This window comes from Chenopodium album, chromosome 7 (genome assembly GCF_948465745.1).
Source record: "Chenopodium album chromosome 7, dcCheAlbu1.1, whole genome shotgun sequence".
In the NCBI taxonomy this organism is placed as follows: domain Eukaryota; kingdom Viridiplantae; phylum Streptophyta; class Magnoliopsida; order Caryophyllales; family Amaranthaceae; genus Chenopodium; species Chenopodium album.
In genome coordinates, this window is record NC_137840.1 from 70,371,859 (window position 1) to 70,395,031 (window position 23,173).

A 23,173-nucleotide genomic window follows, 5' to 3' on the forward strand; every position below is an offset into this window, starting at 1 on the left:
TCTCTTAAAAAATGTAATTGTGTATGGATCATCATGATGTACACCTTTATTTACATTTACCAAAAATCAATGAATGGGTAAATTTTTTTACAATCGCACAAATATTGCCATATACATTTTTTAATTTTATTTGACAGGAATTATGCCATATATTATTGATCTAAATATATACAAATCTTAAAGGTCAATATCATTGATCTTTATTAATTACAGTGACATAAAACCTCCTTTGACTAAATAAAAGGGGGGAAATTATTATGACCAGTTAATACTCTAATTTCCCAAATAAAGTAATTGCAACAAACTAATGGGGGTCACAAAAATAGTAGGATACGTCTTACATATGCTAAGATTAAAGTGGTTTCCATTTTAATTGAAATTAGTGTCAATGTGACTCATTTTTCCTTTTAGCTGTGCTTCACTTGCTAATCTTATACTGGTAAGATTAAAAGAATCATATTCTGCACTTTATACTTTCACTTAAAAAAGATTCACAACAGTGACATGCCACAATTTACTTGAGAATATACAAATCATTGTACCTGATAAAGTAAAGGAAGTTATAGAATAACAAGCTAACAACATTTCCGAGGGGGACTTCTACCTAAAAAAAATCTCGGAGAAGTAGAAGTTCATCAGAGGCAGAGCAAAGCGTGACATAAAGCGTAGCATCAAGATTTATGGGCGGTCTGATATTCATCTTCTTTCCCAAAGGCTGAATCGACACAGGCTTTGTGCAGCATATTCGAAACTAATGGTGCAAGTGCTAGAGCAAAATTTGGCAAAAATATCTGATTGATTGCACCTGACTAGCTGTCTACAGCAATATACTAGGAAGCTGTTGCACAAGGCCATCAGACAGAACTACAGAAGTAATTACCAAGGCTATTGATCTCTGATGTGCACCCAAACATGGAAGCTGTGCACAAAGCCATTAGATGCAAGCATCTAATCGGTGTTTGTTTTCTTCTCTATGCTTGATTTAGTGAGTATGAATACACCGACTACAATCAGTAAGGCACCTGCGAACCACTGTTGCCAGAATTGAGAATTACAGAGTTTAAATTAGCATGGCAATAATAAAACGCATTGTACGTGTATCATATGTGTATATGATGATTGACAAGATTTAATATGGACAAAGGCATGGAACTATGGACAAAGACATGGAGCTGTGAAAAGGAATCTGGCTAGAGCACTAGACACTCAAAAGAAATTGTAGCACAAGTAGTAGATTAAGACTCTGAAAAATACAGCTCACCACATTATAACATGTACTAATGATGATAACTAAGATGTGTGGCTTTTACTTTGTTCTCAAATGTGTAACTATGCCAATGAGTTCTCGGGGTTAAGAGTCTTAAGAACAAACTTCAAAGTGTGGTTTTTACTTAGTTTTACATCTGTCCAGCACTATACAAAAATTTAATCTCATTGATCGACTCAAATAAACAGCTTCAGTCAGATGGGAAAACAAATTAATGCCTACACAATTCCAATGGAACTATAAGACCAAGCAAGTACATATAGATATAGTTCATATTAATCTTTAGTTTATCTAACAAGAGTTTATCAGATAAAGCCTTTCGTATTACATCTACTTTTATATGTTAGTTACTTTCCAAGAAGAAACTCATTTGTAAAAGAGAACTAGGATACCTTAGCTTAACATGAGGATTGAGGAAAACATTGAACATCAATAAATCATGGTCAAAGTTTTCAAACTAAGGCCATAACATTGACCAATATGGTTTGTCCAAATATGCAATGCACAAAAGAATCTATATAGAAGAAAGGAAATTCACAAGAATGAGACTTTCTTTACCTTGGCTGATAATGTCTCTCCAAATAAAAAGAAACCAGCCAGACCAGAGGATAGGAAATTTGTAGCAAAGTTTGTCACAGTAGCTTGTAGAGATGAAAGTGCTCTAAGGCTGTTGACGTAGCATCCCCACATTGTCACATTAAACGCAATTACAAGGCTGTATTTGACAAGCTGATCACAAAAAACATATCCACATTAGTTACTGTTTAAGTTACCTATGCATAACATACTTGGGTCCAGGAACAATGCAATGCTCAATACACAAACATAATTTCACCATGATAACAAAAATGATACCCCCGGCCCAAATACCCATTACCCAACACACACTCGACAAAAAAAATATCCCAGTGAAGGCTGTGAAGCTTTAATAGCTGCAAGTATTACACACAAGACTACAGGGGGATCGTCTTGCTTCATTCCCTTGGCTAAAACAGGAGAAAATTAACCAAAAAAAAAGTTCCATAAAAGATGATGTTGGAAACTAAGGGTGTTGTTCCAACATGCCATTCAGACCAATGTGTATGATAAGCACATATACAAGACTACATCACATGTCAGGAAATATCAAACCCCATTGTTATGTATCTTCGCTCATCAGGATAAGAGCTCTATTATTGCAGTAAAATAGGGTTTACATTGTAGTTTCGTTACAATGCATGAATGCATACAGTAACAGAAATGTGGGCGTAAGGGAGCTCTTTCCGTAGAAAACAGAAGAGAGAGAGAGAGAGAGAGAGAGAGGGGAAAAAAAGCCTAACTGATTTTTTAAGCTAATGAACTCCAGAGCTTAGAAAAGAAGAATCTAACTGAAAGTTGTCAAATCCACAAGCTGAGCTGGCGAGTGGAGATTAGATTCATACAGAAGGAAATGTAAATATTGAGGCAACTTGAAGCAGAACCCAAAGAAGTATCATAGGGTTCAAAAATCACTAGCAAGCAGGAATTCAAGACCGTTAAATAAAAGTGTACCAAAAAGTTTTGGAGCTAAGATAGCAATAAAAGCCAAAATGAAAAAGGGAGAAAGCTTGGAATAAAGTATCCAATGAAGGATTAGAGTCAACATCTGGGTTGGTAACATACTAATATTGGAATCGTGCAATTCACAATTACTAAGCCTAACTTAGGTTCACTTCTAACCATTGTCTTAAAAAGCAAACAGAAGCAACAATACATTAATATTTAATACCCATCAATTTGCCAGAGTATCAGATAGATTCTAAATTCTAACTATTCATCCTTCAATGATTCCTGTTCCCTTCTAGCTAGGTTATAAAAGATAAGCAAGTAAACTCCAATTACCACCATATGCTGTCTCTTCATCTATGTCATTTTTAGTTTTTTACATCGAATTATCCATAATTTACTCACTTCCAGCTTGATTTAAATTGTCTACGGAGACTCAACTTCTATGGATTCTACTCATATTCTCTTTCCACCTTCCCATCATTATATAACACCATATTACATAGAAGATCAACATACTTATCTTGCCATATTCACTACTACTATCAATGGCATACATTTAACATGTATGACCAGTTACCCAGTATGTTGCCTGTGAATGTATGATACCAATGGTTCACATTTGCCAGGCACTGCTACGCATAGCCTACACCAAAGGCCGTGTATGGTACTGGCAATGGTACTTCCCATATGGTATTTTGCCTTGCAACTTGTTTCGTACGGTGTAAATTACCGACTTTTGTGACATCACATAAAACAATTCTTGTTTGTCCATTACAGTGCATCTTAGCAAGGTAACAAGCTAAACATAGCCTACACCAAAGGCGGCGTAGAGCACCAACAGGCAAGATCCTAAACTAAAAGACAGAGATCGATCTTCGAGTGCATCACCACAACATGTCGAATCTCTCACCACAACAAACTCCAATCAAAACCCTCACAATCAAAGCCCTTTCCATGTCAAAAAAGCAGCAGCATTTCCAAATTAACCAGACATTATTCATGATGTCTACTTAACAAGGTCAGACCAAACATCAAGCTCCAACATGATCTTCATTGCTCAATTAGATCCTCAAAAAAATCCAATTTTTCCCAACTTAATCAATCCCAGTTCATAAATTTGCTTTTAAACAGAATTCAGGCTAAATTCAAATCTAATTTCCATGGATGACAAAATTTCACCTACCAAATTCAGCAACTTGATTTGTTCAATTTTTCTCAAAAACTAATCTAATTAATCAAAACCCCATTTGAATCCCCATAATAAAATCACAAGAAAATAAACTGAAGAGTAAATTATGACAAAAATGAGTAAAAGAATGAAAGAAATTAGCACCTGAGAAGAGAAGAACTTTGCAGAAATGGCAGCTAAGGCTGCGGTGAAGCCCGCTGCTACTGCCCATGCGTAACCTTTACTCTCTCTCTCCTTACTTCCCATCTCTGTCTCCGAGCTGCTGGGATGCCTCGATATGTGATCCCGTCAACTCATAGTGTGTTACTCGAAAACTGACCCATATCAGATTACCCGACTCGAAAGTCAAAATATATGAATCACCCAACTCTATTCAAACCAAGAACCAACTTGACACGACCAAAATGGCATACAGAGTAGCACAAAATGAGCATATTAACCCGACCCAAACTACTAGTTAACTCGAAACAGTTTGACTCAGACATATTTCGAACTGAATAGAACCAATTGGAACATAATTTGATTGTTACCTCCCCTCAATATGACACATTTAATTTCAAAAATGATATTTTGGTACCTTTTGATTTTTGCTTGTGAGCTTGAGGTTAAGATACATTTAGGGCGTGTTCGGCGTCAGCTTTTGCGTAGCTTTTAGGTAGCTTTTACCACTATTTAACAAAAAATGTGAATGTTTGATAAAGTAGTAGTTAAAGTAGCTTTTGGATGTATATTTTATGAAAAGTTAGAAATATTAGCTTTTAAAGTTAGAGGTAGTTTTTGAGGTAGCCGTTGAAAATTTAATACTACCTACGTTACTTATTATGTACAACTTTGGAACATTATATATCTCACAAATAATACCCCAAATTTGCATATAATAATTAACGGAGGTAGTATATAGTTTTAAAAATAAAATACTTATTGATTTTTATATATAACAGCTAGGGAATCACTACTTTACCGAACACTCATACCTTAATTATCTATATTCACAGCTAATAGCTTGTTGACAACTAAAAGCTACTTACACAGGTAACAACCACCTTCACATCTAATAGCTATATTTTATCGAACACGCCCTTATACTTAAATTATCTATCTTTACAACTAACAGCTTGTTAACAGCTAACAGCTACCTACACAGCTAACAGCTACCTTTCATAACTGTATTTTGTTGAACATGCCCTTAAACACAAGACTATTTTCAATATATATATTTTTAAATAATTTTTTAATATAATTAATTGAATAAAGTTGTACTAACCACACCCTTCCCTCCCTATTATTGCCTTATGGCCAATATTTGGGTCAAATTTTTATAATATTGAATTCAAATTCTCAAAGATATATAAGAGTTAATTTAGTCATGTACAATCTTAGGCCTTGTTCACTTTACCTTAAAAAAATAATATTCAGTAAAAATAACTTCAGTTCGGTAAAAATAAGTTCAATTTAGTAAAAATCAGTAACTTTAAAGAAGAAATATAACAAAAAAATCAGTGTAAATAATTTCAGTTCAGCAAAAATAATTTCAGTTCAAAAAAAAAATAAAAAAAAATAGGTTCAACAAAAATAATTTTAGTTCAACAAAAAATAAAATAAAATCAGTCCAGTAAAAAAAATTCCAATTCAGCAAAAAAGTGAAGTAAACGGGGCCTTATTGGATTTGTATTATATATTTTATTACAATAGTTTTAAATTATTTTTTTTTACCATGTACTCCGTATGAAAGATAGAGATACATGCGTTTTAGAGACATAAATGTCAAATGGGATTAAAAAAAATGGATACATAGAGAATTAGGGTCTGTTCTCATTGACTGAACTGAACTGAACCGAACTGAACTGAACTGAACTGAAATGAATATTTTATAAGAGAAGGAAATTAGGAGCTGAACTGAACTGAACTGAACTGAACTTCAACGTAAGAGAACATACCCTTAGAGAGTACTCTTAGCTAGTAAGCTAATTCAAAACAGTTGGGCTATAGTTTTTTTTTTATATATATTTTTTTTATTGCATTCGATAAAACTACACTTGTTTGGGGGTAAAAATACCCCCTATATATGTGGACCAATGCCACCTAGACACGTGTCCGCAAGCTCAGCGCTCAATGAGCCAATTAGAGCATGACACATGTCCCTCAATGATAGAAGGGTGAAAATGGGCTCTAAGTCCACAACCCTAGAAACCGTAAAACGGTGGGAAGCCAATCTACTTAGGTTAAATAACCTAAGAGGCACATATCCCAATGCTCTATAAATACTGATTATTACATTAGTTTTAGGGGATCCAATTCTCTCTCCAAGGGCAATGCCCCCCACATTTACTCTCCCTTTTCTCTACTTTCTCTCTCTAAAATACATTATTTCGGTCACTGACTTGATCGTCGGAGGCGGACCTCCGGCCCCCCCGGGGTCCGTTGTTTTGCAGGTGATCGGGTCGTTCGAGTGTTGCATTACAGATCTGTCTCCCGAGGGACGTACACACCCTCCATTCGGGTACGTATAAAAAAACCCCAAAACATTTGGCGCCGTCTGTGGGGAGACACATCTGTAATGGCACAACGGTAGTGGATCGCCGACTCAAGAGGGGAGCCTCCTTTGGGAGGCAGCAGGCATCATGAGGCCGGATGTCAAGTACATCAGGCGTCGTGAGGTTGAATGTTGAGAGTCAGGCGGCCAAAAAGGCCTGTCAAACTAAGTCATGCCTATTTGAAGGTTAAAGGGCAATGCCGTTTAATCTAAATTTTATTAGGAGAGAGACGGCTAAATTGGCCAACTCTACTACTTTAATCCGACTCATTTAATGAGCCGGCCGCATGCTCAGGCCACCCAGCCGGATCATACAGCCGGCCTTCATGCTATCTTTGATTGATAGTTTGATACTATCAACATCACACCAATTGTGTTATTATATACATAATATTATATAATTGATTTTCAAGAGAAAACTCTTGTAATTAGTGGGGTATATGCATGCGGCAAGTGTACTCATGCATTTCAACATTCCCAAATTTTTGACAGCCATCAAGTTTTATTTTGTTAAACTCCATACTCTACTCTTGAGTTGACTCAAGAGATTAATATAGGCGGCATTGATGGGTGTAAGACACGAGTTTGCATTTCCAGAGCAAACAGCAAGCCCACTAAATCACAATTTTATATTCATAGTACCTATATTATAATTATAAAAGTCTTACTTTTATAATTATAAAGGTAAGAGCAAGTTTAAGCTTCCTTCTTGTGTTAACATACAAGCGGCCAAGCAGCAAAAATGCCGCCACATAAAATGGTAGTCAGGAGGCACTTAGAAAGTGGATGCCTGATTAATACAACCGGCCTTGCAACTAATATAGCAGCTGCACAAACTCCACTATTATTGTAGCAGCCGCACGAATTTCATAATGCATATAGCCGGCCTTAGAGAGTGAATGTCGAGTTGGGTCGTGCCGAGGCATCGTGCCGAGAGCTTGCACACAAGCGGTACACAACCATGGTCAGCCCAACACAACTGTAATGCAGGTGGCACGGAGCAGCTTCGCTCCAATGGTGTCAGCCGGTGGTCATTGTCAATGGTGGCAGCCGGTCAGAGCTATGAACGGTGCCTCAATTAAGCCGCTGCCATGGCTCAATTGCTCATCAACTTATCCCGGCTGTAAGGGCAACTTTGCTAATCAATTAAGCCCGCTTGCAGTGCTGCTTTATGCCTCTATTAAGCTCGGCTGTGGGCTGCTTGGTTCATTCTCAAGACCGAAGGTATCCTTGGCTCATTGAACTTGATGAAGGGATGCTTTGTTCATTGATACCTGCGGCTGACTCCAATCAAACCCGGCTGTAGCGGTTGCTTTGAACAACCTCAAAGCCGGCTGTGATGTGAGCTTGCAATGGCAGATATAATACTCATCATTATTATGATTCAAAAAAAATAATAATAAATAAATAAAATATATATATATATCAGCCGGTCGGCATTATCAATGGTTATCAAGCATGGCAGCCGATCGCTGTTATTAATAGTGTCAGCCGGTCAGCATCATCAAACATATCAGCCGGTCAGCATTATCAATGGTGTTAGCTCGCCTGCGTTCGATTGTAATCTTGAACAAGCGGCAAGAAGTGTTTGGTGTATGCTTGGCCTAAGTAGTAATATCAAGGCAAACGGCTATGAGTATCAATAGGGTAAGCCGGTTACAATCATCAATGTTATTAACCCGGATGAAGCATTGGCTCATTGAGCTTGAACTGACTCCAAACCGGCTGGGTCGTAACCAATCAATTTATAATTTTTGCACTCCAAACCGCCTGGGATGTAGACAACAAAATCCGGCTGCAGGAGTTGCTTTATTCAAACTCAAAAACGGCTATGATGTGAGCTAGCAAGAGAGCTCGATTGTCAAGGGTATTTAATCACCCATATCCGTATGTAGGGGCTGTCTGTGGTCGCATTTTCATTCAAAATCGGTCTTCTTTACCGGCTGTACCGCTCATGAAGCAACTTTATTGCGTGAAGTTAGTTGGGTTTCATGCAAAATTATAATCAATCATCAAGCGGCACCATTGAGTTCATCACTATCATTACTCAATCATTACCAATGATTGAATTTGTCTTTTGTTATTCACGTGGATGACAATAATATGCATACGGTTAAAAGCTTGCTTGAATTCTCAAGCATGATTGATATTTTAAGATGTATTATCAATGCGGCAGTCGGCACTTGATTATTGAGGCAGCCGACACTTGGTACCCTGATGATCATGAAGGATGAGAAAGTTAACTCACCTTGTGTGAGTAGCCAAGCGGCATTATACAGCCAAGTAGCTTCTCCATTAGTCAGGAGTCCAAGCTTACTCTAATACAAGCGGCAAGAGTGTACTCACGCACTTCCTACATTCGGCTAACGAGGGTGTAAAGCTCTTAAAGTTAGACGGCCATGAAGCCGGATGTAGGGGCTGCTTTGTTCAAGCGGCTAACATTACATAATAATCCTCGAGCATATGGTGTCAAGTGGCTTTGGGGCTGCTTTGTGCCTTTATTAAGCCAGCTGTAGGCTGCTTGGTTCACACTCAAACCCAGCCGCAGGGGTGCTTTATTCTTCATTAAGTCTGGATGTGCCATTAGCTCATTGAGCTTGATGACGGGCTATTTTGTTCACCAACACACCCGACTGCTCTGATCATCATTATCATTATTAGCTGCTACTCTCATATTCATCCTTGAGAATATGGCACCCCGCAAGTACAAGCTATTTGCTGAAGAATATGTGGGGCGGCAACCGTAATGGAGGCGGCACAGGGGAGCTTTGCTCACCAATTAAAGCCGGCTGCGTGGCTGCTATATTCATCACTAAGTCTAATTGGCTGCATGCGTTTGTTATGGTACGAGAGGTACCAATATGGCAAAGCTTGTAAGCTTTATTCTTCTTATCATATCATCATTATGATTGTATAAGGAAGGAAATAATTATTATGATAAATATTATTATATCATTATCATATCAAGCCCCTCCACTATTTCTTTAATTGGAGGGCCGCATGAGGCTTTGTTTATCAACACATGTGGTTGTTTTGCTCATCATTATCATTATTCAATCATTATTAAAGGAAGAAGAAAGTGGGAAAGCCGCCTACCTAACTGATGTTCTACCTTTTTCTATGTATATGCAACTCTAGTGGAAAAAGGCAAGTATATTTCCAATAATTTACAAGAGCCGCATGTTGACTTATATGTGTTAGGTTTTTATAATCATTCTGTAAAAAAAATGCAAGAAAGCATGCAGCACTACTTCAGTATATATTATACATGAGTAGCATATTACTTGCCATACAAGGGTCAAACGGTATTGAATCTCGGCTACACACAAGCGGCTTTAATGCCAAGTTGGATGTGTTCATCAATTAGGCCCGGCTGTGGGGCTGCTTTTTGCCTCTATTAGGCCCGGCTGTGGGGCTGCTTTGTGCTTCAACCAAGCCCGGTTGTGTGGCTTCTTTGTGCCTCAATAAAGCCCGGCTGCGGGCCTGCTTTGCTCACCACTATTAAGCAAAATAACCGACTGTGTAATCAGTTATCAAAGTCATTCTTCAAGCTCAGTTGCTTGACATCCCAAAGTCGGCCAACCTTCGAGAACTTGTGTTCAAGAGTGTATAAGCTAGCACAGGCGGCAAGTTAAGTTCAAGGCAAGCGACATGAAATGACAAATGCCGCCTGGCACTACAATAAGGAGCCTGCAATATCTCCGGTTCCAATTCTTAAGCTTTCAAAGCAATTCAAAGCTGCACGCATCCATAGTCCTACTCAACTGTAATGCAGGCGACATAAGTATCGAGCACCTTTCGCATTCGGTTAAGCTCGGCAGCCGGCCTTCCAAGGTTCTTCAAGGGCTAAGCTACCCAATTACATGGGTTAAGCATCAAGCATTGAATATTTGAGGTAACAATTGACTTACTCTCCTCTAAATAATGTTGATGCATTAAAATAAACTAAGTTAAAAACTTAGTAGCTACTAAATTAACGTCCAAGTGACGTGAGGCCAATGGCCGGATAATAAACTAAGTTTGAAACTTAGTAGCTAAACTAACGTCCAAGTGACGTGAGGCCAATGGCCGGATAATAAACTAAGTTTGAAACTTAGTAGCGATTTCAACGTCTGAGTGACATGCGGCCAATGGCCAGATAACTAAACTAGGCACAAAACCGCTCAGTGGCTATACGGCCGGTCTCAACTTAGACCAGAGGCCAATGGCCGGATGGTTGCTTTTTTCATAAAATCGTTTGTCCCAACATGGACAATGGCGTCCGACGACACCCCTCCGGGTGCAATCGTCGCAGAGAGCAGCCTACTTGCTTGCTCTACGTACCTATGCAGACGACAAAGATTGAACGACCAAATTGGTCAACTCATAGCCGTCTGACCAGAACAGTCTAAAGAACGACTAAGTTTTCGGAACACCGGATGTCCAAAAGACATCAACCGGTGATCGACCAAAGTTCTAACCTAGATTACCTTCCGAAATTATACAAGTCCTCCCAATGGGGTAGAAAGACATTGAAAGTATAATTGGATTACAAGCACCCCAGGCGGCCATTTGCCTCCTGCCCTGTGAATAGTCAGGCGGCCATTTGCCTCCTGCCCCCCAAGGCGGCCATTTGCCTCCTACCCTGTGAATAGTCAGGCGGCCATTTGCCTCCTGCCCCCCAGGCGGCCATTTGCCTCCTGCCCTGTGAATAGTCAGGCGGCCATTTGCCTCCTGCCCTGTAAATAGTCAGGCGACCATTTGCCTCCTGCCCCCAAGCGGCCATTTGCCTCCTGCCCTGTGAATAGTCAGGCGGCCATTTGCCTCCTGCCTTGTGAATAGTTAGACGGCCATTTGCCTCCTGCCCCCCAGGCGGCATTTGCCTCCTGCCCTGTGAATAGTCAGGCGGCCATTTGCCTCCTGCCCCCCATGGTTGCTTTTTTCATAAACCAGAGGCCAATGGCCGGATGGTTGCTTTTTTCATAAAATCGTTTGTCCCAACATGGACAATGGCGTCCGACGACACCCCTCCGGGTGCAATCGTCGCAGAAAGCAGCCTACTTGCTTGCTCTACGTACCTATGCAGACGACAAAGATTGAACGACCAAATTGGTCAACTCATAGCCGTCTGACCAGAACAGTCTAAAGAACGACTAAGTTTTCGGAACACCGGATGTCCAAAAGACATCAGCCGGTGATCGACCAAAGTTCTAACCTAGATTACCTTCCGAAATTATACAAGTCCTCCCAATGGGGTAGAAAGATATTGAAAGTATAATTGGATTATAAGCACCCTAGGCGGCCATTTGCCTCCTGCCCTGTGAATAGTCAGGCGGCCATTTGCCTCCTGCCCCCAGGCGGCCATTTGCCTCCTGCCCTGTGAATAGTCAGGCGGCCATTTGCCTCCTGCCCCCCCAGGCGGCCATTTGCCTCCTACCCTGTGAATAGTCAGGCGGCCATTTGCCTCCTGCCCCCCAGGCGGCCATTTGCCTCCTGCCCTGTAAATAGTCAGGCGACCATTTGCCTCCTGCCCTGTGAATAGTCAGGCGGCCATTTGCCTCCTGCCTCCTGCCCTGTGAATAGTCAGGCGGCCATTTGCCTCCTGCCCCCAGGCGGCCATAGCCTTGTGAATAGTTAGGCGGCCATTTGCCTCCTGCCCCCCAGGCGGCATTTGCCTCCTGCCCTGTGAAGAGTCAGGCGGCCATTTGCCTCCTGCCCCCAGGCGGCCATTTGCCTCCTGCCTTGTGAAGAGTTGGGCGGCCATTTGCCTCCTGCCCCCAGGCGGCCATTTGCCCCCTGCCCTATGAAGAGTCAGGCGGCCATTTGCCTCCTGCCCTATGAAGAGTCAGGCGGCCATTTGCCTCCTGCCTTATGGGATGTCAAACGTCTCAAAAATATTCTAAATCTCCCAAAGGTCATATGACCACCATAGTGGGGCTAAAAGAAATAAAAGTCGTCATCTGTGTAGTTCAGGCGGCAATCATTATTATGATTGATTAACTTAGAAAATATCATACCATTTAAGGTATCAGATTTTCCAAGTTAATCAAATCCCTCTTTTATTGAACTAGACATATGCCGCCCATAGAGCTTTTAAACAAGCGGAAAATAAAGCCTTGATTTCGAAAGGAGTAATTCCTCTTGAAAGAGAAATTACCCCTTCCGAGGGGCTAATGTTTGGGGGTAAAAATACCCCCTATATATGTGGACCAATGCCACCTAGACACGTGTCCGCAAGCTCAGCGCTCAATGAGCCAATTAGAGCATGACACATGCCACTTAATGATAGAAGGGTGAAAATGGGCTCTAAGTCCACAACCCTAGAAACCGTAAAACGGTGGGAAGCCAATCTACTTAGGTTAAATAACCTAAGAGGCACATATCCCAATGCTCTATAAATACTGATTATTACATTAGTTTTAGGGGATCCAATTCTCTCTCCAAGGGAAATGCCCCCCATATTTACTCTCCCTTTTCTCTACTTTCTCTCTCTAAAATACATTATTTCGGTCACTGACTTGATCGTCGGAGGCGGACCTCCGGCCCCCCCGGGGTCCGTTGTTTTGCAGGTGATCGGGTCGTTCGAGTGTTGCATTACAGATCTGTCTCCCGAGGGACGTACACACCCTCCATTCGGGTACGTATAAAAAAACCCCAAAACAACACTTTTTGAAGGTATTTTGTATCCTTTATAGTGAGTTTGAATTTAGTAAGTGTAGGGAATATTACAAGCATTAACCCCTAGCTTGAACCCCAATGTGATCATACACTAAAGTACGGTGGCGTCCAAAGGGAAAGAAGATATAGCAAAAGAGTCGCCAACAAGTTTTTTTAGGAACTTGTAAACCGTTCACGAGGTGAAGGTTACACCCCTTAACGATCCATAAGATCGTCAACTCCAATAGGTCTTGAACCATGACTGGTAGTTCGGGGATGAAGGTACAAATCCAACCTAAAAGAGATTGAACCTGCCCTAATAATAGGCCTCTACTTTATTCTAATCGTATTAATGTGCGCTTTCTGAATAACATACAATCAATAGGATTAACCCTAAACCTGTTTAATCTATGTTGGTTGAACATTAATGCACAAACAAAAATATTATTGGCGATCACTTGAATTATAATCAAATTAGCCATAAACAAGATTATTAATTATCTTATTAATCGTGATTAGCAATACCAATTCCCTTTAAACATGCATAAAAGGTGTGATCAAGCAATAACAATAAAAATCAAGCAACATAATAATCATCAATAATAATAATAATAATAATAATAATAATAATAATAATAATAATAATAATAATAATAATAATAATAATAATAATAATAATAATCATGTTAAAGCATAATAACAAGATCCTAGGCATGATACTAACAAGATTAATAACAAACCCTAACATGTCACTAAGCAATAAAAATCATATATTTAGCCATAACATGATACTAACAATCATAAATATTAGGAAGGCATCATACTTTTGATCATATTTAATATTAAAGTTACCCTAGACATGATACTAGGAATATCCTAATAACAACCTAAGCATGAACTCTATATAATAACATCAATAAAAACCATTAAAGTACTTACTTGGATGCCTCGTACCTCTTTCTAATAACAAAATACACACGTTAATAACTTCAATGAAAATAATAAACAACAATTAAATTAAATAATTGAAATAGATATTTGGGACCAAACCCTCAAAAATTAAACCTTTCACGTCTAGGGCGAAGACAACTTTGAACTTGGCTAGGTGTGTCTAGTGCCAATGAATGCGAATTTTTTATATTTGAGAGAAGGCTAGTTTAGAAAAAAGAGAGAGAGAGAGAGAGAGAGAGAGAGAGAGTAATCAAGAGAATCTTGATGAGAAATGGTGAGAATTGGTGAATGAAACCGAATTTTTTAGAAGACTATTTATAGAGAAAATCAGCCAAAAAGATAAAAAAACAAAACAGAGTTCTGACGCGTAAAACCAGGTTAGCGCCAAACGCTGACGTTAGCGCCAGGCGCCAAGCGTAGCGTCGGGCACTAATGCTGGCGTTTGGCGCTGACTAAGTTTTTGACGCGTTTTCTTAAAATCAGATAGAAATTGCCGTAGTGGAGGATAAAATCGTATTTTCCTCAAAAACGTTATTTTATTCTGATAAAAACTCTAAAAAGTCAACAAAAGTCAATTTATCAATGCTAATTAAATTAGGAATGAAAAGAACCTTCTAGAAGAATCTAGAAGACTAAAACCATTCCTAATTGCATTAGGAATGATAAATCCATGTTAGGCCCTCCTCTAGATCATTGGGCCGCATATAAGGCTCAAACCAGGCTCAGTTCAGTAATTTGGCCATAACTTCCTCAATATTCATCGGAATTGGGCTTATAATATATCGTTGGAAAGCTCTTTTCATGCCCTATCCAACTACACTACTATTGGACCCATATCACGGACCAACAAAACTAGATTGACTGTTTTCTTAAAATAGGTTTTCAAAAACAGAGAGTAGAGAAAAGAAATTAAAACTATCCGCAACACTAAACTTTCCACACTTTTACTTCATTCGATTATGATTCGACGTGAAAGACACTCATCATTGGGTTTGGTTTTGGGGAGACACAAATGGGTGTCTACAGTAAGTGCCTCTGTGGTGGGCTTTGTTCAATTATTTATTTATGTATATATTTTTTTTAGCGTAGTATAGTACAAGTTGTTTAGGAGTTTAGAAATGCATAGGGGAGGGGGTGAAAATCAATCCCAGGGTCTCCTGGAATCAGAAGGAAAACTCCAAACACTCAAGCTATCCGTCATTTTCATAATGTAAATTGTTTTATGGGTAAAGATTTGTGCATGATTTAAAATGAAGATAATCCTCTGATTACAATCAGATAAATCAACACAAAAAAATTCTACACGATTATAACAAATCAATAAACCCTCTCATCGAATAAGGTTGTAATTCATATCGATATATAATAGGGTATGAAGAATGTATAATTTACGACTGTAACTTTGTTGAAAAATATATGATTTGCAACATAGATGGTATATGTAAGAGTACTTTTAGCTAATTCGAAACACTTGGGCCTATGGGCTATCCAATTGAGATGTAAATTGGAAATATTAATTTAAAATGAACCTGGCCCAAAGTTCATAATTTGGTCCATACAATTACGTAAATCATTTACCAATCTCACAATTACCGACCTACTAGAGAGTAATCAAAAGATAATTACTCCGTATTTATTTAATTATTAATTAATCAGATAAAAGAAACACAAAAGATGTTACTAATCCACTCACCCATAAAACCAACCAATCAGAGCTCAGTATCTCAAACAACAGGATCGATGACGTGTCAAAATAGACAGTAACGATTACGTGTCCATGCCCCCCACTTTCACCCCCTTCATATCCTACCAATCCGCACCCATTTATCTCTCTCTCTTATAAATAGGCTCCCAATATCAAATTCCCAAAAACCATCCAATCAATTTAATTAATTCCTGCTTCTTTCTCTTCGATTCAAAAACCCTAATCCTCGATCTCCAGGTACAATCTCTCTTCTATTCTGCTCAATCTCTTTTGTTCTGATTGATTTCTTTGATTTGATTATCTTGTTTGTTTGATTTTTGGCTAATTTTTATTAATTTCTGGGTTTTTTTCTGCAGTTTTTTCGATTGAATTTGATTTCCAATGGCTCGTACTAAGCAAACTGCTCGTAAATCTACCGGTGGTAAGGCTCCCAGGAAGCAGCTTGCTACCAAGGTATTTCATCTTTCTAATGGTTTCCTCTGATTAACTCGTCAAATTATTTGGGTTTTTTTCGATTCAATTCTATTTGTTAAATAAATTGGGGGTTTTTTCGATTCAATATATTTTGCTTTGAAATTGGGGTTTGTTTAAATTCAATTCAATTAAGAAATTGGGGGTTTTTGTTTCAATATTCAATTCAATTTGTTCAAATTTTGGGGTATTTTTTTCGATTCAATTCTATTTGAATTAGAATTTATTTCGATTAATCTCGTTTAATTCTAATTGATTAATTTGTTAATGAAGGCTGCTAGAAAATCTGCTCCAACTACTGGAGGAGTCAAGAAGCCTCATCGTTACCGTCCTGGAACTGTCGCTCTTCGGTAAATATTCAATTTTTAAAATTAATCTTCAATCATTATTTGAATCAAATTACAATTGTGCTAATTATTTGAATTTTTTTTATGATCAGTGAAATTCGCAAATACCAGAAGAGTACTGAGCTTTTGATCCGCAAACTCCCCTTCCAGCGTCTTGTTCGTGAAATCGCTCAAGATTTCAAGGTAAAAATCAATTACAATTTAATCAAAATTGTTGTTTGTGTTATTGGGAATTGTTGCTGATTAGGGTTTTGTGTTGTTGATGATGAACAGACTGATCTGAGGTTCCAGAGTCATGCTGTATTGGCACTTCAGGAGGCGGCCGAGGCATACCTTGTGGGTCTGTTTGAGGACACCAACTTGTGCGCCATTCACGCTAAGAGGGTGACCATCATGCCCAAGGACATTCAATTAGCTCGTCGTATTCGTGGCGAGCGTGCTTAAGTTGATTGAAGAAGGATGATGAGTAGCAGTTTTTAGGATGAGTTTGATAGATTTAAGTTAAAGAAAGATATAGCAGCATTTAGTGGGTCTGTTGGTGTGGTGGTGTATATACTCTATACCTACTTGGGTGATATGTTTTGAAATATATTGGATACTTGTTTTATGGTTTTCGGATTTGTTTTGAATCAATCAATTGAAATGCTTTAGTTATTGCATCTGTCATCTGAATTCATCTCTTTTCTTTCTGTTTGCGCTGTTGTGTTTTGTTGTTTGATTTATTCACTACGTATCTCATCTAATGCTATGTTTTGTTGTGGTTATTCAACGATTTTGTGACATGGTTTAGATATTGATTAAGTAAGATGGCCTAATTGTTTGATTTGATTCAAATGTTGAGTAGTTCTTGAATCATTAAAAGTCTTAAAGCTACTCTGGGTATGGGTGGTATGTACAAATTACTAAGCAGTAAGCTTTGATGTCAAAAAGAATGATCCATTTGTTTTTCCCAACATCTATTAAAGGAAGGAAATCTGATTTTATTTACCTTCCATTTAGAAGTGCCATGGCTAATAAAGTATGACATAGATTAGTGCATAAGATAAAGAAAAAAAACCAAGGGTTTTGTCTTACATCTAAGACTTTCTCTCTCTAAATATTAGTTGCAAATGATTGCTAATTTATATTTTCTATATATTTGTACTAACTAATTAAGTTTTTTAATACCCGTGAAATCAACCCAATTGGGTCGTTCTTTTGGGGACGGAGAGAGTACAATACAAGTGATACAACCAAGCAACCTCAAAACTAACAACAACCTAAATACTCCAAGTAACCAATGAATGACTAATGAAGTTCTTTAATCACAATCGTGAAATTCTTAATGTAGATTTGAAGTGTTGTTCTTGGATTTAAAAATTACTCATACTAATTGAACTTGTAATTGAAATTTGAAACTCAACAAGTCTCACAAAATAAACCTCAGCTCAAAATCCACATTGAGCTCCTTCATAAACAACCCAAAAGATGAAAAGAAACACAAATGGTAAAAAAAATAATCAAGTAAACAAGCAATCAAAATTGAGAACAAAATGTTCTACTTTGGATGACTGACGTGTCACATGAATTCAGTTATTAGTTTCTTATAACAACCACGTCCACGTCATCTTGTTGCACTTTCCCCCAATTCAACACCCCTGTTTTATACTCCCATGCAGAGAGCTTCTCAACTCCACCAAACATTCCTGGCCTCTGTCTTTTTAGAACCCTAATTTCTGATTTCCACTTCTCCTCATTTGGTAATTACGACGATAATCTTTAGATTTTATTCATTAAGGAGTGGTTTTTTAATCGATTTCTTTCTTTAATTTCTTTGTTAGCCCTTCAATTAGATTTCATTTGCTTTACTTCATTCTATTTTTTTTCCTTAGGAAATTTGCATTTCTTTGAGTTTTTCAGTTTGAATACTATGACACCAATTAATTGATATACAACTTGTTAATTTTCTGGAATTTGTGCAGTTGTTGTAGTTGAATTCGACTCGAAATGGCTCGTACTAAGCAAACTGCTCGTAGATCTACCGGTGGCAAGCCGCCCAGGAAGCAGCTTGCTGCTCTAGCCACCGTAATATATATATATTTTTTAAAGAAAATAAATCTCGATTTTGTTTAAGTTATTTCATTGTATCTATTTTTTTTTTTAATCAACGAGTAGGGGGGAGGAGAAACAATTTCAGGAAGAGTGAAGAAACGTCGTCGTTTCCGTCCTGGAACTGTCGCTCTTCGGTATATTTCCGATTCTAATTAACTTTTACATTGTTTTTCAAGAATTTCATTAGATTTGACATTAAATTTTATTTTTTCCTTTTTTCTTTTTTTTTTTTTGGGAATTTTAGCTCAAAAATTACGATGGTTTTAGCATGTAACTTGAAATTTGTAGTAATTTAGAAATGTTTGAATTTATTTTGATTTAATAATTTCAAGAATTCAGTAGTTATATACTCATTCAACTTTGATTATGATCCAATTTTGATTATGTAGTGAAATTCGCAAGTATCAGAAAAGCACTGAGAAATTGATCCGCAAAATTCCCTTCCAGCGTCTTGTTCGTGAAATCGCCCAACAATTTAAGGTTAAATTCATTAACATTTTTTTTAATCAGAAATTTGAATTTAATCATTCAGAATTAATTGAAATTTAAATTGTGGAATATTTCTGAATTAGGGCTTTTTTTTTTTTTTTTTTTTTTTGGTGGTTTATGGTATGAGCAGATTGAGCTGAGGTTCCAGAGTGAAGCAGTGATGGCACTACAAGAGGCGGCCGAGTTGTACCTAGTGGGTTTGTTTGAAGAGACTAACTTGTGCGCCATTCATGCTAAGAGGGTCACCATTAAGCTCGAGGATATGCAGTTGGCTCGTCGTATTCGAGGCGAGCATGCTTAAGAATGAAGATTGAACAAGGATAGATGTAATGTCTAGCAGATTTAAGGAGATGGCAATAATAAGGGTGTGTTGAACTTTGTAGTTGCTCTGTTAGTGGTGGTGTATATACATTCATAAGTACATACATACATATATACACTCGATGTATAGGTAGCTAGTTGTATATGTTTTGGATATTAATTTTCGAATTTTATGTTATTGATATTGTAATATTGTATTAGCTAGGAAGTCTGCATTTGTTTTGAACAATTCAATAAAATTGTTTCTTTGTGTAGTGAATTCTGAATATATTACTTTGTATCGTGTTTGCAATATATATTTTGTTGTTTGGTTCGTTGATGTTTACTTTTATTGATTTTATTAATTAATTGATCGATTTAGGTGGTTAACTTGAGAAGAAGTTTACAGATTGTTTGATATATACAAGTACTTAATGACTGATTTTTTCAATTTTAATTTACCGGAGTAATGTTACAATGTTGCCTTGAATTGATTATTTCAAAATCGATTTTCACTCATTTAAAGAAAGAGGTAGTATTGTTGCCTAATTCATACTTGTTGGCTGGTTACTTCGTTTAATTTGATTTCGTATGCAACAATATACAAGGGAAGTTTGGGTAAGGTACTAAAGTTATAAGGAGAGAGGAAATTATAATGGCCGTCTTACCGAGTGAAATTCAAAGGTTTGTTATTTGAACTACGTATGTCTTTACTCTTTAATGTCAATTTTAAGAATGTAGTAGTCGTTTGATATTTTAAATGATCGACCTAGCTAATTAATGTCAATTTTAAGAATGTAGTAGTTGTTTGGTATTTTTCTTATTTGTTTTTTTCTTTGATGATTTTTTATTTCTATCCTAATTTTCAATTCAGTTAGTTCAGTTAAGCTCCAATCAGTTCAGTTCCAATCAGTTCACTTCAGCTCCTAATTTCTTTCCTTCATAAATTATTCATTTCATCTCAATTCATTTCATTTCAACTCCAATCAGTTCAATTCAATTAAGTTCAGTAAATGTGACTATGCCCTTACTCGATACTATATAGTATATGTTATCATTAAATTCCATTTTTTTTTCTTTGTTAAAAGTCTAATTTTAGAGTTACAAACAAATGAATGACTAAAGAATTGTAATCACTATAAAGTGCTCCAAAGTTCTAGTATTGTCAAAACAAAGATCAAGTTAAGACGATCCTAAAATGAGGAGATATTATCTAAATTAATTCACGATAACATCAGTAGTATTTGTAGTGTTTTTTTCTTATCATTAGCAATTACTACTTGGGTTTGTACATTTAAACACAACAAAAAGATAAGAGTCTCACAAAATAAACCTCATCTCAGCCCAAAACTACACATTCAGTTCCCAAACATTTCAGTTACACCGTTAACTTCCTCCACACTCAACCATACTAACAGAAAACCAGACAAAAGAAACACAAATCGTAACAAACAATCCTCAATTCCACCACCATTAAATCCAGAATATTCTAATTCCTTGAATCACTGACGTGTCACATCAATTCAGTTAAACCCACGTCCACGTCATCTTCTTGCTCTTTCTTCCAATTCAAATCATTCTCTCTCCCCCTTTAAATATCAAAATACCCCCAACATTTTACACCAGAATTTCTCAACTCAAGCAAACATTTCTCTGTAATTCCAAACCCTAATTCCTCAATTCCAGCTCAATTTCTCTCTCCTCGGTAATCCATTTCTTTCTTTACTTCTTCGATTTGTTTAATTTCATTCAATTGTTTTTTCTGGAACTTTGCTCTGTTTTTTTGGTAATTGTTGAATCACCACTATAATCTTTAATCTTAATCAATTATTTAACTTCGAATGTTAATTAGTTCTTCAAATTGAATTCTACAACCGATTCGTTTCTTTATTATTCCTTCGATTTATTAAACTTGAATTTTGCTCTGTTTTTTTTCGTAATTGTTGAATCATTACAATAATCTTTAATCTTAATCGATTACTTAACTTTGAATGTTAATTATCATTTTATAACTTGAATTAATTGATTTAAAACTTGTTTAAATTCTTTTGCGCAGTTGAATTCGAATCGAAATGGCTCGTACTAAGCAAACTGCTCGTAAATCTACTGGTGGTAAGGCTCCTAGGAAGCAACTTGCTCAAAAGGTACATCATAATCTTTAATTTCTAGGGTTTTTCCGATTTAAATCGATATTTTTAATTGATTATTTTGTATTATTTCCAAGGCTGCTAGAAAATCACTTCCTGAGACTGGTGGTGTTAAGAAGCCTCATCGTTACCGTCCCGGCACTGTCGCTCTTCGGTAATTTTTCTTAATTTTTTGAATTACTAATCTTGATGATTTTTTCTAAGAGTATTTAATTTGTTACGTAATAGTAATTTAATGTTTGTTCTTCGATTTTTTTTTTTTTTTTTTTTTTTTTTTTTTTGGGTGATAATACAGTCAGATTCGCAAGTACCAGAAGAGTACAGAGCTTTTGATCCGTAAACTCCCATTCCAGCGTCTTGTTCGTGAAATCGCCCAAGAATTTAAGGTAAATTACACTGAACAACTTTATTGATTTTAATTTAATGATGTAAGTATTGTTTAATTGAAATTGATTAGGGTTTTGTGTTGTTTTTATCTTGGATGAATAATAGCATGATCTGAGGTTCCAGAGTCACGCAGTGTTGGCACTCCAGGAGGCGGCCGAGGCGTACATTGTGGGCTTGTTCGAGGACACTAATTTGTGCGCCATTCATGCTAAGAGGGTCACCATCATGCCTAAGGATGTTCAGTTGGCTCGTCGTATTCGAGGCGAGCGTGCTTAAGAATGAAGATTCAACAAGCTAAAGGATCGATGTAATGTTTAGCAATTAAGTGTAATGTTTTGAATCAACTTTGTAGGAGTTGTTCTGTTAGTGATAGACTCGATAGTGGATGTGTTATAGCTAGTTGAATAATGTTTTGGATATTAATTTTTGCATTTTATGTTGTTGTGATTGTATTAGGGAGTCTCTGTGATTGTTTTGAACGATTGTTTTCAACAATTTAAGTCAATCAAATTGCTTTTAGTGTAAAGAATTCTGAATATATTACTTTGAGTTGTTTTTGCAATATTCTTCCTATTTTGATGTTTGGTTCGTTATTGTTTGATTTTATATATATGTTTATTGATTGTTTTATTAGGTGGTTAAATAACTTAATTTAATTGGGCAAAAGTTTAAATAATGTTTGACATGAATATAAATGACTGATTTTCTCAATTTTACGGGAATAATGTTACAAACTTACAATGGAAGTGTGATGTTAAATTTGAGTTAAGATTTGCCTTGAAAATTGACAAAAAGTTGTGATGGTAATGATATAATTTTTACTCATAACACCTTAGTAGTAAGGTTTGAAAGTTCTTATTGTACATGGCTAAATATATGTTCATATATATAAATTAATGAGTTGGAATTAGTACAACTTTGTATTTTTTTGCAAATATTTGCATTTCATGATGGTTTTGATCCTAAGCCTTAGGATTAGACAGAAGCAAATACTTGTTTCAAAAAAAAAAAAAAAAAAAAAAAAAAAAAAAAAACCTTACTAGTAATGAGTAATGAGTAAACCTTACTACATTGCACCTCGTTGTTTTGATTTAATTTTAATTTTTTTTTTGATCAATTTTCAATGGCTACAA

At 36.9% G+C, this 23,173-nt stretch overlaps 4 protein-coding genes across 4 annotated transcripts; 3 read left to right on the forward strand and 1 right to left on the reverse strand.

The window, feature by feature from the left end:
- Nucleotides 1–445: 445 nt before the first annotated feature.
- LOC145638288 (uncharacterized) lies at nt 446–4,303 on the reverse strand. Its single transcript, XM_081689254.1, has 3 exons — nt 4,128–4,303; nt 1,826–1,996; nt 446–1,032 (listed from the first exon to the last, which is right to left on the reverse strand). The coding sequence occupies exons 1-3, from the start codon at nt 4,227–4,229 to the stop codon at nt 949–951; spliced, it is 357 nt and encodes a 118-aa protein (XP_081545380.1). The 5' UTR covers nt 4,230–4,303; the 3' UTR covers nt 446–948.
- An 11,621-nt stretch (nt 4,304–15,924) lies between these two features.
- Nucleotides 15,925–17,285, forward strand: LOC145638289 (histone H3.3). Its single transcript, XM_081689255.1, has 5 exons — nt 15,925–16,045; nt 16,165–16,261; nt 16,553–16,629; nt 16,719–16,809; nt 16,900–17,285. Exons 2-5 carry the CDS (start codon nt 16,190–16,192, stop codon nt 17,068–17,070), a joined length of 411 nt encoding a protein of 136 aa, XP_081545381.1. The 5' UTR covers nt 15,925–16,045; nt 16,165–16,189; the 3' UTR covers nt 17,071–17,285.
- A 1,321-nt stretch (nt 17,286–18,606) lies between these two features.
- Nucleotides 18,607–19,507, forward strand: LOC145638290 (histone H3.2-like). Its single transcript, XM_081689256.1, has 4 exons — nt 18,607–18,690; nt 18,781–18,851; nt 19,107–19,197; nt 19,337–19,507. Exons 1-4 carry the CDS (start codon nt 18,613–18,615, stop codon nt 19,505–19,507), a joined length of 411 nt encoding a protein of 136 aa, XP_081545382.1. The 5' UTR covers nt 18,607–18,612.
- Nucleotides 19,508–21,566: 2,059 nt separating this feature from the next.
- LOC145638291 (histone H3.3-like) lies at nt 21,567–22,554 on the forward strand. Its single transcript, XM_081689257.1, has 4 exons — nt 21,567–21,650; nt 21,731–21,807; nt 21,949–22,039; nt 22,146–22,554. The coding sequence occupies exons 1-4, from the start codon at nt 21,579–21,581 to the stop codon at nt 22,314–22,316; spliced, it is 411 nt and encodes a 136-aa protein (XP_081545383.1). The 5' UTR covers nt 21,567–21,578; the 3' UTR covers nt 22,317–22,554.
- The last annotated feature ends 619 nt before the right edge of the window (nt 22,555–23,173 follow it).

Excerpts from the sequence above, each read along its gene's own strand:
- LOC145638288 (XM_081689254.1), bottom strand. The coding sequence starts at position 4,229 with ATGGGAAGTAAGGAGAGAGAGAGTAAAGGTTACGCATGGGCAGTAGCA. Across the intron at positions 1,997-4,127 it reads CAAAGTTCTTCTCTTCTCAG|CTTGTCAAATACAGCCTTGT; the intron begins GTGCTAATTTCT and ends TTTTGTGATCAG. Across the intron at positions 1,033-1,825 it reads GAGAGACATTATCAGCCAAG|TGGTTCGCAGGTGCCTTACT; the intron begins GTAAAGAAAGTC and ends TTCTGGCAACAG.
- LOC145638289 (XM_081689255.1), top strand. The coding sequence starts at position 16,190 with ATGGCTCGTACTAAGCAAACTGCTCGTAAATCTACCGGTGGTAAGGCT. Across the intron at positions 16,630-16,718 it reads CCTGGAACTGTCGCTCTTCG|TGAAATTCGCAAATACCAGA; the intron begins GTAAATATTCAA and ends TTTTATGATCAG. Across the intron at positions 16,810-16,899 it reads AAATCGCTCAAGATTTCAAG|ACTGATCTGAGGTTCCAGAG; the intron begins GTAAAAATCAAT and ends GATGATGAACAG.
- LOC145638290 (XM_081689256.1), top strand. The coding sequence starts at position 18,613 with ATGGCTCGTACTAAGCAAACTGCTCGTAGATCTACCGGTGGCAAGCCG. Across the intron at positions 18,691-18,780 it reads AGCTTGCTGCTCTAGCCACC|GGGGGAGGAGAAACAATTTC; the intron begins GTAATATATATA and ends ATCAACGAGTAG. Across the intron at positions 19,198-19,336 it reads AAATCGCCCAACAATTTAAG|ATTGAGCTGAGGTTCCAGAG; the intron begins GTTAAATTCATT and ends TGGTATGAGCAG.
- LOC145638291 (XM_081689257.1), top strand. The coding sequence starts at position 21,579 with ATGGCTCGTACTAAGCAAACTGCTCGTAAATCTACTGGTGGTAAGGCT. Across the intron at positions 21,808-21,948 it reads CCCGGCACTGTCGCTCTTCG|TCAGATTCGCAAGTACCAGA; the intron begins GTAATTTTTCTT and ends GTGATAATACAG. Across the intron at positions 22,040-22,145 it reads AAATCGCCCAAGAATTTAAG|CATGATCTGAGGTTCCAGAG; the intron begins GTAAATTACACT and ends GATGAATAATAG.